At 37.5% G+C, this 18,996-nt stretch overlaps 1 protein-coding gene across 2 annotated transcripts; it reads right to left on the bottom strand.

Annotated features, from left to right (window-relative positions):
* Nucleotides 1-12,701: 12,701 nt before the first annotated feature.
* Nucleotides 12,702-16,101, bottom strand: LOC147856419 (copper transport protein ATX1-like). 2 transcript variants are annotated; one of them, XM_087329779.1, is made up of 4 exons: nt 15,951-16,101; nt 15,603-15,668; nt 13,112-13,187; nt 12,702-12,987 (listed from the first exon to the last, which is right to left on the bottom strand). In XM_087329779.1, exons 1-4 carry the CDS (start codon nt 16,005-16,007, stop codon nt 12,827-12,829), a joined length of 360 nt encoding a protein of 119 aa, XP_087185905.1. In that variant the 5' UTR covers nt 16,008-16,101; the 3' UTR covers nt 12,702-12,826. The 2 variants fall into 2 exon arrangements, with proteins under 2 accessions (XP_087185905.1, XP_087185906.1); XM_087329780.1 differs by lacking the exon at nt 15,603-15,668 and having other exon boundaries at nt 15,951-16,074.
* Between the last annotated feature and the right edge of the window lie 2,895 nt (nt 16,102-18,996).

Genomic DNA, 18,996 nt, shown 5'->3' with positions numbered 1-18,996 from the left:
GCCTCTGGAACATCATTTGCCTCATACAACAAGTGACTCTAGACTGGAATGGAGAACCCCCCATATTGTTGATCCCAAGGAGAAGAGGCAACCTGCATTAGTCGTTGGGAATAAAGAAGGAACGTTATTCTATACTTGATGAGCTAGTGAACAGGACCAGAGAGCATGCTTGGTAGTTTCTTGCATGTCACAACAATAACAACATTGTCTAAGAATGGTTGTCACATCTCCTTTCGGTGACTGACCTACTGGTAGTGTTATGCATGTAGTAAAAGTCATTTGAAGAGAATATATTTGGTTGGTTCCCTAAAAGACCAAATCCATTTCCAATAAGCCTTCAAATGCATCATACTTTAAACACCCCAGTTATGCCAGTGCTTCTCACTGAAGGAATTAGAGTATTCTTAGACATGAGTAAGGTTTTGCCAAATTTCACAGTGTACTGAAAGAATGGAACTTTCTGCAATAGATCCATCATGGGATTGGTCTAGAACCATCCCTTAGGTCCCACATAAGCCTACCAACTGGCTGCCATGCATATAACCAAAGCATATCCCACAAATAAGCTATTGATGGTTGTGGATGTAGTGTAGCCATTTCTTACCGGATTTAGCCATCACCCTAATTGGAACAACAAGTAAGTTTTGTAGTGAATTGCCCAAGGGTATATTAGGCTAGAATTTATTATCCTGTTTAATATGAAAATAAAAAATACGTTCATTTGCAGAAATTCCTTTAACAAAAAACATCATAGCATTCGTAAGGCAACCAAACCAAATATGCTCCTACATTGGCTGAAATTGCCCTAAGGTTGCGAGAAAGCTGCTGGAATATCCATTGTTATTGTCTTCACACCATGTATCGAGCGTAACTACTCAAGATTATCTGCTTTTGACATTTGTTGAAAATGAATCCAAGATGTCACTGATGTTGTTAGCCCATTATCAAGTTTTCCTCAAGCAAGACGAGTCCTAAGGCCCAATACTTTTCCAACAAAATCCTGGATGAGAGAATAGCTTGAAGAGGTTGATTCATCCAGCCATCCTGTGTGTCAGGCATCTGTTTGTGTAAGAAAATTTTGATTACATCCTATGCTCTGACGATTCCTAGGAGAAATCTATTTAATGACAGATTTTGTCTCGGTGTTTGTACATCTATCAAGAACATCCATTTCAAAGATGGCAACCAGTTTCCTCCCGTCTTGGAAGATAATTGCATTAGTTGATTAAGCAGCATACCCTTCTAGGCCTCTATTCTTGACAACAGTCCTCTGCCTACAAACTTTGTTAGAGATCTCGAGATTGCATCAAGGGATCTATTAAAGCCATAACTCCTTGGCTTTTAGGCATAATCAAGACATTCCATGCCACCTTGGCCACTGCGTGAGGCCCATTCTTTCCACCCCAGTGGAAGTTACGCATGAGACTTTGAACTTTCATTATTGCCGACCTAGACGGATGTGATAAACCACATCGGAGGCTAGCAAGACTGAATTTGCAATCACAACTTGGCCTGCAAAGGAGAGGTGCCGAGATTCCCAATATAATAGCTTACACTTTATTGATAACATGCAATGGTGATATCATCACTTTAGATGGTAAATCTATACCAACAATGCAACCTAAGTAACCAATGGGCTCCCCATGTCATGACTTGAGAGCAGGAGAGAGAGAGAGAGAGAGAGAGAGAGAAACTAGAAGGAGTTTATATTATAAGAGAACAACGGTTACAAAGAGTAGACTAAGGGGTGAAGATTGGTGTTGAACCGAATTACTTGTGATGAATGAATAGTCACCTATTGATAAGTTCTTAAGGAGTATTCTAGAATATTTAAGATATTTATGATAATCATGGAATAATCTAGAATGTTCCAGAATAAATACTCTATAATGTTCTAGAATACTCTAAATATCTTGATGATTATACATCATATATGTTATTATAATGGTTAAAGGTTAACACATAAACCAAGAAGTTGTGGGTTTGAATTCTTGTAAGCCAAAGTGTATGTCTTCATGATACCCTATGATTAAGCTAGTGGAATGCATGGCCTAGATATCACGTTGGACGCGTTTCATCATTGACCCACAAGGCTACACATTGGTTGAATTTTGTCTTCATAGTATTTTGTTAAGCACAATGTGAGACCAATATAGGCCATAGTAGAGAAAATAAGTATTAGATTGTAGTTTACACTAACCAACATAGACATTGCCAAGCCTTATTCATGCAAATGATGTTAAAACCTTTGTTTAACAAAAGGTCTCAAACTTTAAATAGAACGGCAATGTTTGTAGTTTAGAAAATGATTCAATTTCATGAGTTCTATAAATAAATTTGTCATTCACGAAGAAGGGATTTCATACAATAAGAATATTTATAGCTCTTGATCCATGATGTCATCAAGGTTGTAGAGGTACAAAGTGAGTGTTGATAGGAGAGCCACATGCACTTTCATGCTCAGAATGTTGGTGCTCTAGGCTTTACATATGAGTCATTTTGAAATACAAACCAAAGTCTAGCATATATACAAGATTAAGGCGAAAGTAACCTCATATGTTGGATAACCCTTGCTGATTGCACCATCAACCAACCATGAATCTACGAATGGTTTAATAGGGAATGTATTTGATGGGATTCAAAAGATGGCGAATGATGCCTAAGTAGGGTGAAGCAAGAGGAAAGCATAGTGAAGGCTCATAACAATAGTGATGTGCAAATCATATGTTAGACTCGGATACTAGGGTGAAAGACTTATTGAAATGTTTAGTAGGTTTGGTACCATGTATTTATGAACCAACTACTCTGGCTTACTTTTAGTTTTGATAATTGGAGACAACATATCTTGATTGCATTGAGCAAATTAACCAACTTGCGAGCTAATTGCTAACCAAATCCTTTTCATTGTAACTCATTCGATTGCGAAATTGAGTGAAAAGAACTCTAAAAGTATATACAATCAAATAGTTGAAAACACGCACAATTGCATTGGCATTCATTTGTGCATTGTTGCATTGCATCCTTACAAAATATTGTATAGTTATTAATTTGTTATTGACACATATTCTAGAACATGACTTATTACATTTTTGTTTTGCAAGATTTCTAATATGCTAAAAGACTAATTCATATTTTTATGCATTCTCCTCACTTTTGTAAAGTGTTTATCATCTTATATGCTATCCTTCATAGGAATTGTGATGGTGGATTGTGTTTGTGACTTTCATTAAAAAATATCTCAACCCATTTTCCACAAGTTTTTCTTTTATTTTACATCTATCAGTACCTTCTCAAATCTCCATCACCAATATTCCAAAGCATGGAAATGAGATGTGCTCTTTTTTAATATGAACGTTTAGTAAAATATGTACTCTTGTTATTTTTTATGCTTGATATTGAGAGAGTTGAAGTTTATATTTTATGAATCCTTGTTGCACAGGGGGGGGATGGAGGTGGATATGCGCACTTCTTGTTACGACTAAGTGACAATGACTAAAGAAAGTACAAGAGGCGCTTATTTTTACAACTCAATGAGAGAACCATAATATGTTATTTGTATGTTCTTTGAGGGCATGGACCCTTGATTTAGTAAGATTAGATTTTAGATCATGGAGATTTAGCATGATGTCTTTTAGAATGAAATACAACATTTCCTTTGAGAACACACAAATAATGAAACATTAGTCGTTATATCATTGCAACAATGACCATGCCAAACAAGGTAAAATGCCTAGAATTTTGTATTTTGTTCATCATGCTAATCACGATTTCATGCAGTTGAGAATAATAAAAGAAATGTGTGTAATAATAACCAAGATAAATAGGAGAGAGATGATCATTTCCAAAGGTCATTGTGTTCTTTATGTGCATTGAGCATAAGTTTAGTGACACTAGCTATTAGATATGTTGCATTTGAATGGTTGTAACAACACCATGCCTCCATTTTAAATGGAAGGGCAGTAATGGCAAACCAATGGCGTTGTTTTTGAGATTTTATGAGATAATTTGTTGTATTTTTTTTTTCCCAAAAAAAACACTACTTCGCATTAGTTAGCAAATAGAATACAATAGAGTTTACCCAAATCCACAATGGGGTCAACATATACAACTTGGAGGAACAACTCCAAAACTATCAAACAAAAACAACAAAAAACTCAACCGATCCTTAACTCAAACAAAACTGAAATAAACCCTAATTTACCCCGACTCCACAACTCTCAATTAACTCTTTTCTAACAACATTATCTAGGTAACATGACTATACTGACGCACGCTTGTGTCAGCTATACATACATAATTACAACCCATGTACAATATTGGGAGCCATTGGTGGAAACAACCACCTAGGTGCCTGGTAATTCCACTTAGGCCTCGATGAAGATTTGACTAGCATGGGAGAGCTGCTCCATTTCAGCAAGAACTTTGACCTTGCCCTTTCTGCTTCTTCCGATTCCCCTTGAATCGAATCATACCGACCGCGCAACCAAGCCACAAGATCAAACCATATATTTAACATCATCTCCCCACATGAGAGCTTTTGCTATTGAAAAACAAACTTACAACGCCTGATCCAGATGTGCCAGGCCATTAAACATGCCACCATAAGCCAAATCTCCTCGAAAATTTTAGAATTTGTACGTGGTCTCACCCCATCACATTGGAACACACTACCACCTTGCACTATAAATCCATGTCCTTGTGGGTTTAACCGTTCACCTCAGTTGTCCCCTTTTAGGGACAACCCTTGTATTGCGCCCCACACAACGTTCCCTTTCACACCATAGGCTGCCACGATTCGAAGGCTTCTACTCCAAATGGTAATCGCCTCTATACAATTCCAGAAATAGTGAGAGATTGATTCCAAAGCATGTCCACATAACTTACAACCAGCCTCACCACCACGGGAGCTCAACCACTCGCATACAGGTACCGCCTTGTGGCTAAGAAGCCACAACCAAGCCTTAATTTTTTCTGGCATATCCAATGCCCATAGTTTCCTCCAAAACGACTTCAAATCATTGTCTGAAATGCCTTTATCCTTCCAACTATTGCGAATCATTACAACACCCACGGTTTTGGAGCCAATGATTCGTCTTCCTAGCTTGGTATTGTACTCAAAAAACTTTTTCAAGATATTTGTTCCTGGTGCTTGCCACCATACCTCCAATGGATCCCACTCCAACTCATATAAGGGCTTGTTATCGAAAAGCCATATTCTACGATCATGATTCAGTGTCTTAGGGTCTAGGTTCAATTGCCAACACTTACCCTCCAACACTGCCACCCGCACTGCCAACCACCTACCATCATCTGTCAATTACCCCACAAACGATCCTCGCTAGTGGAGCACCTACCACGGATAAGTTGTGCATCACCCTCACCTACAAACCAGCCTGAACAAACTATCTCTTCCACAATCAACTTACCTAATCCAGCAACAACCCCATGTATCAGTTGGGTTACCACCTTCTCTAGTCTTCCAGTAATCCTACAACTAACAGCCTAACCCGCCCACCTCTTCATGATGAAGACCTCCCAATCGTGTACCGACAATCAATAAAGAAAGTTTTGTGTCATTAATGGCCAACCAACATTCCAAACATGCAAGTACAATCAATAAAGAAAAATTTGTGTCATTAATGGCCAATCAACATTCCAAACATGCATTATGTCCCTGTGTAGAATGTCATAATATCGAACCATCTACTTCAGTTATACTACATGTTAGTTTTATGATATACTTTAGATTGCTTTAATAAAGGATATCATATAAACTTTTATTGTTTGATTATGTTGATTGTGTACCATGTGTATGTTGTTACAATTGCCTACATGAGCCGCTTCACTTTAATGCTTATTGCTTTCGGTCAATGATATGAGTTGATATTGTAGGTGTTCAAGTAATGGCTAACATGTCCATAGTTGGAAATTGTTCTCACCTTTCACTTTCATTTTCAATCTTGCCACTTTGAAATGTTAGCAAACTCTCTACATTGAGAAGGCAAAAAAGTTGGAAGTTTAGTCATCCTCATATTGGTTGTGGATGATATGTCCATTGATAGCTACAATAAAAGTAAATTGGTTAAATGTAATGACCATGTGGGTATCATACGTATGGTCAAATAAAATCCTTTGATTGATTATTCCACCTGGATTAGATAGGAAAGATGCACTAGACTAATTGTTCCACGTGCATTAAGCAAGAAAAAGGTGGTCTCTTCTATTGTTTGTTCAACCTTCCCCCTCAATGCAAGTTATGAATGTGTTCCTAAGTTTCCCTTGTTTTGTTTGTGCTCTTTGTGTTATTATACATATGACATCTTTAATACAGTTTGTTAATTCTTTCTCAAGAATTCTTGCTATCTTGTTTGTACTCTTTTGGTATTCTATTCCTAAGTTCATTACTATTGAATCAAAGTCTTCATACTTGGGTTTGACTTGTTTTGAAATGAAGTTTTGTTTATTTCTTCAATGTAAAGGATTGAAATAATTTAGGTGTACCAAAACTCTCCATCATTGGCAATCTCTATGCCATACATAGGCTCTTTCTTGTTTGATTTTGTGACAAAGTATCACCTCCATCACACATGTCTTGACCTTGTATTGGATTATCCTTCATACAAGCAACAATCAAAGGTTCTAGGTGCTAATTGGTTTCAACATATGGATGTTACTCTATTTTATATTGGCAACTCATTATCCTTCAATATTGGACTATATTTCAACATGTTTCCTATCAAATCCATTACTTTACTTTGGTGAACATCCTCCTTATTCCTTCAACTATTTTCTAGCATGATTTTGTTAACCTTAATGCACAATTGGGCTTAGGAACTTCCTAATCTCCAATTAGAGCTTCAACTGCATCTTCATTATGCTCAAATTGGGCTACCTAATGAATTTGGACATATGTAACTAAGATTGCTTTGTCACATAATTAAGTCTCGGGAATCTATGGTTAGGCTTTACGACTTTATAGTGAAGAGTTGTTCTAATTTTTCCATGCCATCATGATTTGGATGACTATACCTCATAAACCTATAACAAGACTAATGTTTGTAACTTCAAAAGCTGATTGCTATTTCTTAATAGAAATATTGTATTGTGTGTCTCCTTCTCTCTTCCTTTTTATCCTTTTTTAACGATGTCGTGATGTGGGGTGCACATAGGAGGAAATAAGTTAAACTAGGAATACCAAAAAATTTGAATGATAAAGTTAGGGTGTGCCTTTGAAGAGCTCAAAGAACCCTTTGAGGAACATGAAGTTTAGTTAGACTGAGAGACCTTCCGGAAAAAACAACCAAGGAAGGTCTCTAACTAGTCCTAAATAGTAATATAAAAAAAGGTTTGGATCAATTGGTAAGAGCATGTGCAATGAGTGGGAGGTTAATTCAAATCCCACTTGAACCTTGGTAGATTAAGTGAACAAATTATTAGTATGGTGGACATTATGATTAGGTTTTCTCTAACTTCATGTGTTAGAGAAAAAGTAGAGCGTGCGTGGGAAAAAAGAGTGTGGTGCATGCTAAACTAAAAAAGCATCCACTACGAGAGATTCTCTCGAATACTATTAAAGGATGAAGAGAGCTTATTGTTTGGGTTGGACCATTGTCGGAATCCAAAGAAAGCTCAAAGCTCAGGGATTGCGAATCAAGAGAGCATGCAAAATCAACAATAACAAAATGCCACATGGTTGTCGTTCATTGAGATGTTGCATCGAAACTCAAGGATTTCCCCCTTGAAGCTCTATTCGTGATTTTTTCTTCTCAACATGTACTCCTATCTACCTATTCTTCTTTCTTTGGTCCCTTGATCACTCCATGTAACGGAGCCGAGAATATTCTCGCTGTATTTACACGCTTCATGTTTGATTAAAAGGGAATTGGAAAAATATGTGTTGATGATAAACAATGACGAACATAAATACTACCTATGTTTAAAATAGAAAACCACCAAATGACGTACTCACTTGTGTAGATGGATGCAACATTCCTCATCAAGATTCTAGCTTTTATGCTTATTTGGATGGAGATCAACCTTTGTCAATCTAGATTATGATATTACTTATTTTAAAGCAAAGGGGTAAGTTATTGTCTTTGGTGACATGAATGCTCATACAAGAAGTTTACATGTGATACACAATAATCTTTCATGCCACATATCTCAAGGATACAACAACATATACAAATGTGTAGTCGCTCTTTTATAGATTTTTTTTTCCGATAATTTTGGGAGCCGATTATAGGACTTTATTTATTAACCTCAAATTTATGAAAAGGTTTAAGTAGAAGAAGGTCATTGAGTATATCAAAGTTCAAACAACCATATTTGAGCATAAATTTTAAACTAGCACTCATATATTCCAAGATATTTAAGGATGTGTTACAAAGGACAGAGATAAGGATGATGCACCACTTGAATGCAAATGGGAAGCTTTCAAGAAAGTCATTTTTCTAGCACAAACAAGTATTGTTTAGTAAAGCACATAGCTTGCTAAGGCATCCAGAAAAGTCGTTGAAAGAAACAATGGTTTGATAAGGAATGTCATGAAGCTTGGAAGTGCCTTATGTGTTTAGATGTAGTCAATGATAAGGAAAATCACCAAAAGCATTTGCACTTGAGGAAACAAGTTATATATATATATATATATATATATATATATATATATAGAGAGAGAGAGAGAGAGAGAGAGAGAGAGAGAGATAATATTGAAGGACAAGGCAGTATGAAAAGATAGTCATGATAGTATAAAAAGGATAACAAAAAGTCTTATCTTAGTTATCTTAATTCTCCTCTACCTATAAAAGGGAGAGGAGAACTCCTTGTTGAGAGGAATTTTGGATCAAGGTGGATGCAGTGCCAAAATCTTGAACAACCTTGGATTAGCGAATCAAGAATTGAAAACAAGATGCAATGAAGTCGTCTCATTGGTCCATCTAAGCAAAAACTCAAGGATATCCCTCTGAATCTCTAACCGCAATTCCTACATCTGTATCTTTTTATATTCCTACTTTTTCTTTTCTTTTTGGTAAAAGCACACAATTATATTAATTGTATGTAAAATCCACAATTACAACACTTCTTAGTCTCTTCTACCTACCTATCCTATGTAGGTAGAGGGACGTCTTGTATGCCATTAGAAAACCTGCATATGCATTTGAGGAGATGATCCCCACATGCTCTAACATCTAGAAATTCCACATAAGAATACCTTTCAACTTCTTCATATAAGCTTTCACCCCATGTTTATTATCAAACATGAAAGCATTACCCATATTCCAATTGTGTTGTAATCCCCAATAACGTAAAAATTGGAACAATATCTCCATGTCATCATTTGAACCATTTTGAACATACTTATAAAAAACCCATTGTTCAGGACTCAAATACCAACGGGTTAAAACTTGCTTTTGATGTGTTAATTCTAGTTTAACTTAATCTTTGCCATTGGGGAGTGGCATCCCCCAATCCCTTAGTTAGCTCATTGTGAGGAATGTGATTGTGAAGACTCGGTAGCAATCCTTCGAAATGGAACACGCCAAGGTATAAGTTGTGTTCGTTCCTAGATCGAGTTTTCTCAAAGGGGCCAACACAACTCATACCTTTGAATGTTGCGCTTAGAATTAGGACATATCTACAAAAGTTGAAGGGAGTATTGATGTAGCACTTTTGCTTATTGGAGCAATTCAAAATTCTTTCCTATGTGGAGTGTTCTTCTTGCATGTTAGCGTTTCAACATGTCCCACTACCCAAGTAGTGGTGACATTAATCATTCTTGCCACTTGGTACCATTGTAGTGCTTTTCACATACATTCTATAAATATAATATTATGTGTTTCCATGAGAGAGAGAGAGAGAGAGAGCATATCAACGAAAGTTGGAGGATTGATGTTGCAATTTTGTTTATTGGTGCAAGTCAAAATTCTTTACTTAGTGGAGTGTTCTTCATATTGCCTATCAGTTGTTTAGCATGTCCGTACCATGCAACGGTGACACCACTTAGTTGTGGAACCATTGTAGTGCTTTTCACTCGCACTTATTAATATGATTGTGTGTTTTCACAAAGAGAGAGAGAGAGAGAGAGAGAGAGAGAGAGAGAGAGAGAGAGAGAGAGAGAGATTATGACTCAAGCTCAATGGAGAAGTCAAGAAACCCATCAAAGGAGCACCCAAGCTCCTTTGATGGGACCATTGTAATGTTTTTCACTCACACTTATTAATATGATTGTGTGTTTTCACAAAGAGAGAGAGGGGGGTTATGACTCAAGCTCAATGGAGAAGTGAAGAAACCCATCAAAGTGGCTTGTATATAACCTTTTATAGTAGTGACAACAAGGGTCTTTGTCTCTTCCTTTTTATCTCGTCCTGCCCCTTTTTCCTTGCTCTCGACTTGTCATTTTGGTACTAATGCCATTGTCAACGTCATTGGAATGGCATGGGAAATGAAATGTACCATTGATACTTAAAAAGTAAATATTTGTCAAAGGAAAATGTCTCTTTGTGATTAATATGTTTATTGAAATATCAACGTTATCATTCGTTAGAACCTTTTATAAAGGTAAGGAACATCATTGACGTCAAGAGTTGTGAGAAACATGGGCATCTTGACATTATTTTACCAACTCCTCTATTTCTTGGTCACGTGGGAATTCCTTCCCTTCTCTTGCCACTCATAGTAAATCTTCAAAACATATGGTATATGGAGAAGACCATGTGGTATATGGCATATATATAGCCTTTAACCATGTGAATCTAAAAGCAAGAAAAAACATGACGCAAAATTGTTATGCCTTATTATCATGATGCAAAATTGTTATGTGTTTCAAGTATATAAAGAGGGAAGGAGGTTATTTGGTTTTTGTAGGTTGTCGCAAGTCAAATTGAAATATTTTGTCAGAACATAGAGATTGTGTGTGTTGGGGGAGGGGGGCACACTCTTTGTGTGGAGTGCACATGTTGGGATTTGTTTGCTTTTCCCTTAAGAAAGTTAAGAAGTGTAGGGTAGGGATAAGATAACTAAGCAAGCATATGCAAGTTGTGCAATGGCAAGATTTTTTTAATTTTTTTTTCCAAAACAAAAACCTCCTTGCATTAGTTACATATTCGATTCAATTTATTTCTTGTGTTATTTCGTAAGGGAAGCTAGTTAGACATACTGCTCTTGGTCAATTTTTCATATATACTACTAGTTCTAGTTTAATATTACTCTTTTTCCCCATTTTAGGCAGATTTTAGTATTATCGTAAACTCTCTACGAGATAATGCCACATTATTTGTTTTGAAATAGTCACGCCATTTATTCAAGACAAATAATGAATGCCAAAGTGATGAGCTCTAAGCCTAAGTGCGGATACATCATACCCTTACTGCTCACTATCAATAGCTTTGAGGAGATAACATCAATCAACACACCATCAAGTGGCTAACCAATAAAAAGTGCATGAGATATATAAAAATACTAATCACACTAACAATGCATGAGCGCAATTGTCTTCCACTTTTTCATGATGTTAGGAATGCGCTTTTTGATCAATCATTTAGTTAAGAGGAAAGGAAAGCATACTTTTTTCAATACAATAGATTCTCGACTATTACATACGAGGGTAATAAATTTCTATTTCCATGGCCACAAGAATAAATTATTGTATTTGCATATATACTTATGTATTGGGGCTTTAATAAGGATCATTAGAAACACGAGTGCATAGCATGAATACATATTCCACAAACATGATACTCCAACATCAAGAACATATACCATGCCTGAATGTACTGTGCAATCATTTCACATTATAAGTGTCAAATCCGAAGAACCACATGATACATGATGTATACCACCGTCATAAGCTTAGCCATATTAAATATCAAAGCAATTAGCTTTTGTCTGAACTTTCTATATAGCACTATCATCGCACACCGCCATATTACCATTTGTTAAGTGCAATCATCAATTCTCTCTCTGAACTCCTTACATATCACCAAATCTACGCAAGTTCATACTTACAATACGAGCCATAGAACATGCTCCAACACAACAATCCACTTGAGATCAAGAAATATTTGATGCATAAACCTTCCAAAAACCTTCAGATCAGAAAAATGCACTACTTACCTTGAATCTTTAGACATAAACGATGCCTTGAATCTTTAGACATAATGGTGCCTCAAAAAAACCATGCATCTAAACATTTTAAACAGGTACACCACACATACAATTTGTTAGAGAGCTTTTCAGTTCCAAAAAAGCAGAAGAAAAACTAATTCAACTGATCACATAGTATCTGCTTCCAAAGGTTTTCATTAACACGAATAGCTAGACAACAAGAAGCCACATTTCGTTAGGGCAATGATTTTGAATCAGCCTGATTAACCCACCCAGCCAAAGTATCATTCTAGATATGTTATAAATGTATGATTTATCCTCGACGAACAAAAAAAAACCATAAAGATTATGACATGTGCATACCAATTTTCGGGTAAAAACTCATCTACATCTAAACTTCAAGCTAAAAAAACATTAGAGAGATTATTATATAGATATACATGTGATACCAACACATATTTATGCATGTAGTTAAAGCACGAAACATGTTATTTTTATTCATATGAAGTCGGAAATACACAAAGAGCAGGAAACATTGTACTTTCATCAAATATTTTTTTCATGTATTTTTTTCATGTGAACCTGTTACCAAGCAGAAAGAAACTTAAAAAACCATGACATGTGTACTTTTACAACGTACAAAGAATGCATTATTCTGGACAATGCCAGTAGTTTGTATGACAGGATAGGGTTACATCGGGAATGCTTAAAACCATCAACATCTTCATTTCTCAACCTTATCCTCTTTCTCGGCCTTGTCCTCGGCTGGCCAATATGAAGTGGCTTTACCTGTCTTAGAGACAGACGATAAAACTTCTTCAGGAGTTAGAGTCCCTTTCACGGTAACTTTTTGCGCATTCAAATCAATGTCATAAGTTTCCACACCTAGTAGAAGGCAAACAAACACCATAAGACACTCGGTTAAAAAGCTTCATCATTCCTTCCAAAGTCTCTCAACTTATATAGACAAACTATGCAATTGCCTATGTAAATGCACAAAAATGAGTACCTTCCAATTTCCCCAGGACTCTCTTCACAGCTCCAACACAACCATTGCAGCTCATGGCCACTTTCAGCTCTACAGTCTGATAGAAGTCAATAGATCAAGAGTGATAAGTTTAGCAATAATGGCCGCGACTTAAAACATCTGGATGCTTGTCTGAACTGATACCCTTTTATAACTCTGGATCCTACTTCTTAGAACATATTCCATTCCACACAGGTTAACGATTAAGTTTTAACAAATCCACAAGTAAAAGAGCAAGCCTGAAGAAAAGTCCAGTGGGCTTTAGGGATAATTCTAGACATAAATATATGCAAAAAGACATCTCGACACAGATTTTCTTTTCTCTCCAAGGCTGGGAAATAGAAATCCACGGGTTAAAAGTTTTGGATTTTCTCCAGTACGACCAATCAAGTAATACAGGATAAGTTTGGGAAATCCATCATTTAAAGCCTCTCTCCCTCTCTCTCTCTTCATCGCTCAAAAACAGGGGTTTATATCACTTGTAGAAAACTTATTTCAGAATTTCCAGTCTGGCCTAATTCTGAGGGAAGTGCAAATATAAAGTAATGGTATTTACAAACATTCTAAGCTCAAGAGGCCCTGGAAATCCAGAAAAATGAGGGAGCATATACCGACATACAAGATAATCAGCAATGAAACCAAGAAAAATGCGAGAATGACCCCAACCTGAGAGGAAGACCTGGGCCATCTTTCCTTGGCAGGCCTCCAGGAGCCTGTGTGGAGACATCCCACTGACTTGTGAGGTTATAGATCAATTCAGACCTCTCAACTAACAGTTTTTGAAAATTGAGACTCCAGCCAACCAAAGGCGTTTGTCAGACGAGAGAGGAATTTCTCTTCACACCACATACACGAATATATTGATCATTTTCGTGAACAGAAAGAAGGCCTTCTCGGAAAAGACATCGATGTATGTGTCTGTTTTTCCAGAAAAACCGAAATACACGAAAGAACTACAGAACGTTAAAAACCTAAGCGCATCCAAGAACAGAGAATCAGATATAGAAGGAAATCAAAGGACACAATTTAACAGGAGAAAGAGGCTAAAAACAACATTACTCATGCGCATTAGGAATGGCAAAGGCAGGATCGATGATGCCAAAAAAAAAAGAGGAAGAAAAAAACGTCAGCAATTGTGAATTTATCCAAAAACAGCAGGTAGAAGAAAGGGGGTCAAAAGCACGCGCATCCATCCAGGTATTGGATGCCCTAAAAAACAAGAAAGAACAAAAAGAGAGAAAGAAAAAACGGGGTTGCAAACGTAGACAGAGAACAGATCAGAGCCAGGATCAAACGTATGTAGATCTAATCTAAGTCAAACAGGAAAGGATATTAGACGGGGGTGTTTTCAGGAAAATCATCAGATATACGGGGGGGGCGTTTTCAGGAAAACCATCAGAGGAAGGGGAAGGGGGAAGGTGCAGGCGGGGCAAGATCTTACCTGGCTAGTGGTCGCCATAGCCACACAAGAATACTTCACAAGTCTCTGACTCAGACTGAGGAAAGGCAAGGAAGTTCGAAAGACGATTTTCTTTACTTTCTCTTTATTCTACCCCCTTCTTCATTCTTTTTCATTCTTTTTCATTCTTCATTCTTCATTCTTTTTCATTCTTCTAGATATCGATAACACAAATTACACACAAGCATTAGCACCTCCTCCTTCATTCAATTCATATGGTTTGTCCGCTTCGTTGGCCCGCCCATCTCCGACCCAAGTCGCTATTGGCCCTCCTCCTCCTCCTCCTCCTCCACATGATGATCGATCGATCATTCGATCCGCAATGCGCTAATCACACAGCACACACACGCTGCTGCGGTTAGCTCCATCTGTACTCGCCGCCCCCTAACCTCGCGATTCCTACATCGCATTGTTGCTTACGATCGCTCAATTAACCCTTTTTGTTTCTGGGGTTTTTTTTTGTTTTGTTTTGATTGTTGCTCAGTAGATGTTGCGGTTAGCGCTCGAGACGCATGTAGTAGCAGTGTTTCGGATTACATAAGCCGAAGAATCGATCGCGCAACAGACGGTACAACATAAGTTGTGGTAGATAAAGACGCATACAATATCTGTAAGCGGATGGGAACTCCTATCGTGTCTATTCAAGAATTTTTGTTTCTTGTGTGTAAAGGTGGCTAATAGAGACTTGTGTGTGTGTGTGTGTGTGTGTGTGTGTGTGTGTGTGTGTGAGAGAGAGAGAGAGAGAGAGAGAGAGAGAGTTAGACATAGGGTGAAAACCTATATGAAGAAATTGGAAGGCATTCTTAAAAAAGGAATTTATGGATGTTAGAGCATGTCAGATCATTTCCTCCCGTGTGTATTCAAGTTTTCTAATGGCTTTATAGGGTGTCCCTCTCCCTACATAGGTATGTAGAAGTTACAGATGGATTTTACATAAAATTATTAGAATTGAGTACTTTTACCAAAAAAAGAGAGAGAATCAGTGTTTGAGTGAGTGAATAAAAAAAAAATCACCTGGCTTGCGATCTCTGTAACCACGACATGAGGAGGTTGCTCACAAATGCCACTTGTATCCACTATCTGAGAAGAATGCTCTCCAATAAATGAATAAACCAATGTATGAAATGGTGGAACAAGAAATTAATTGAATGGTATGAGTAGTTACTTGATCGTTATCTAGATTTACATAAAGAATTTGAAAGATATAGTTTAAAGAAAAACACTATCTTTTAAACATCAATATCCATAAGAGCATGGGAGCTCCAAGGAAATTCCTCCAAATATTTTATCCAATGAAATCATCATGGTGTGCTTTAGTGGCTCAGAGAGAGAGAGAGAGAGAGAGAGAGAGAGAGAGATTACCTCATTGTTAGTCTTCACAACCACTATTTGAGGAGGTTGCTCATCAATGGTTGCCATAGCCACACAATGAGTTCACTGCTAAATGAACAAATGAAATGACGAACAAATAATTGAGCAAAGGATATTACGAGGACGGATACTTGACAATTATTTGCTTTTATAGAGAACTCAATGGTTAAGGTGGAAAGGGTAGCATTCTTCCAACGTATCACCCCACTAAGATTTTAATATCATATCAACCCACTACAATTTAATACCATACTGAACTTTAAAGCATAGTGGCATGTGCCGTAACATTAGCATATACTTGAATTAAATAGATGTTTTGTTTTTTTCTCCAAAGATTGTTAAAAAAATGAAAGAATGGTAGAAGATGGTGTGGCAAACCGCTTAACCTAAGGACAACAATGAAATTTGTAGATGAACTATCCTAAAACCACAAGGTGATTTTATCTTGTTAGAATGCGGGAATTGTGTGCAATGTGCATATAAATTCCTACATATGAGGGAAGAGTATAGAAATTGATACTACTATGAAAAGAGAAAGGCATGAGATGCAATTATTTAAATCATATGAAATGAAAGTATCCGAAAATTATCGTAAGTTTCATCAAAACTTGCTTGTTGAATCATCATGTATTATTTATCCTATATAGAGGGATGTCAACATAGTGCTCACCCTATTCTTTACAATGTAGTGGTAAAACTTAGTTTTGTCATCTTGTGACTCGTTCATATGGTCAAGAACATAGTTCCAAACAGAACACATACTATCTCAAAGAGGATTCCCCATTTTTTTTTGTGGTAAACATGTGCTCATAATCTTGATATTGTGCTCACATTATTAAGGATATGTATCTGGCATGTGTAAGGTGTCTAATTATTATGATGTCATTTTCTGGTATGATGAAAGTAAGCGGCAGGATCCATGGCTAGTCATTGGGATAGTCCTTTTTCCTCTTCTTTTTCATCTCTTTTGTAGTTTGTACTTGATAGGTTTTTTAAAACTAATGGAAGGATATTTTGTTTTGGAAACAAAAATAAAAAAATGGAGACCAGACTCATCCTTGGTAACATGTACTATAAATAGGAGCCCTCTTCATGATCTAGAGGCGAAGCGTCTAGTAATAGCGCAAATAATGTCACTTGTTACCTTGGTCAATGAGATTCCTCTAAAAAAAAGCACTTGGTTCTCCTTCTCCCAAGGAGGAGATATACAAAACGAGTCTCATGTCGGGGGAAGGCCTACAATATTTAGATAAACGAGGATAGCATATGTGATGAATAAGTATCCTCACGTTATATCATAACAAATTGCAACATATATCTTACGTGTACTTTGAGAAATGATACTTGCAACAAAAGAGGAAGGAACTCGAGTGTTACGGGCATGACCATATTTGTTCTTATTTGATTCATGAAGCTCACATAACTTTGTGAATGATCGTTTGGTTCAAATATGGGGAATCCAACCCACTGTAAGTTATCACATGTCATGAACAATACTGAGACAGAGAAGGAATTAGTACTAAACGAAGGATTAGTACTATGAGAGGTGTGGAACTTCTTCGAGAGAAGGAAGAAGTGAGCGAGACAGAGAGAAAGAGAGAGAGAGAGAGAGAGAGAGAGAGAGAGTGATGATAAGAAATATATTTATTATATGAAGAGAATATACAACGGTGGCTAAAAGGCTTAAGACTGGCGTTGAACCAATTTGGTTCAACATAATGCCTAGTGCCCTCTTTTATAGTGTTTTCAGGAGTAATCCTGAAGCTTCTAGAATGTTCCAGAAAAATCTGGAATATATACTAATAAAATGTAAATGAAAATAATATCCTATGTATCACAATAGATGGTCTAATGGTCAAGAGCTCAACCCATATAACCTAAGGTCATGGGTTCAAGTCTTGCCATATCATGACACTATCCCCCCTTTAAAACGACGAGTGTCACGAGTCGTCTTGGATTGAGGACCCGGTTTGTGTGGATATTAACGATGGAAGTCTTCAAGAAGAGCACGAGCATTGGTTACATTCTCGATCGGTTCCCAAGTACGTTCGCTGGGACTATAGCCTAGCCAATCGACTAGATAGTAGAGCTTGTTGCGAACAATCTTGGAATCAAGAATGGCGGCAACCTCGTACTCCGGCCCATCTTCAAGCTCGATCGGGGGTGGAGGTTGGATAAGACGTTCTGGGATGGTGCTCTCGTGGTAGGGTTCGAAGAGAGAACTATGAAACACTGGATGTATCTGAAGTTGAGGAGGTAGATCGAGACGAAAAGCAACATCATTAATCTTTCCAATAATACGGAAAGGACCTAATCGCCGATAATCCAACTTCTCACATGGGCGAGTAGTCTTGATGTGTCGTCGTAGCAACCACACCCGATCTCCAATATTAAAACTAGATGGAAGTCGATGACGATCCGCGTAGACCTTGTGTGTTTGTTGAGCTTGCTGGAGATGAGTAGATAAATCCGCTTGTATCTTGCGTAACCGCTCCAAACGATCCTCCGCGCACGGATTTGTGGACACCTCTGGGGTTTCAAGTACACTCCACCGGGGGTGACATCCCGTATAAGCATAAAATGGCGTAACTTTAGTGGATGCGTGGATAGAGTTGTTATAGGCAAATTCGGCGAAGTGGAGAATATCTGCCCAGTCGTCCTGATGATAGCTGAGAAAGCACCGCAGATACTGCTCCAACGTTTGATTTGTTCGTTCAGCTTGGCCGTCAGTTTGTGGGTGGTAGCCGGAAGAGAGGTTACAAGTGACCTTGAGCATGTTAAAAAGGTGCTTCCAGAATTTTGACACGAACTGGGGTCCACGGTCGCTGATGATACTATCGGGGAGTCCATGATGCCGACATACTTCACGCATGACAATTTCGGCAGTGTCTTCACTGGAGATCTCCTTAGTACATGGCAAGAAATGAGCCATCTTCGTATATCGATCGACCACCGTTAGAATCGCATTGAACCCCTTAGAGACTGGAAGATCTGTGATGAAGTCTAGAGCAATGGATTGCCACGGCTTGCTTGGAAT

This window comes from Azolla caroliniana, unplaced genomic scaffold (genome assembly GCF_043228905.1).
Source record: "Azolla caroliniana isolate FFs.n. ecotype wild unplaced genomic scaffold, voAzoCaro1.0.p SCAF_13, whole genome shotgun sequence".
Taxonomy (NCBI): Eukaryota; Viridiplantae; Streptophyta; class Polypodiopsida; order Salviniales; family Salviniaceae; genus Azolla; species Azolla caroliniana.
This window is presented reverse-complemented; position numbering and strand designations above follow the sequence as displayed.

Bases quoted from the DNA above. Each gene is read 5' to 3' on its own strand.
- LOC147856419 (XM_087329779.1), bottom strand. From the start codon at position 16,007: ATGGCAACCATTGATGAGCAACCTCCTCAAATAGTGGTTGTGAAGACT. The intron at 15,669-15,950 runs GTAATCTCTCTC...CATTCTTCTCAG, and splicing joins TTGTGAAGACTAACAATGAG to ATAGTGGATACAAGTGGCAT. The intron at 12,988-13,111 runs GTACTCATTTTT...GCCTTCTACTAG, and splicing joins AGTCCTGGGGAAATTGGAAG to GTGTGGAAACTTATGACATT.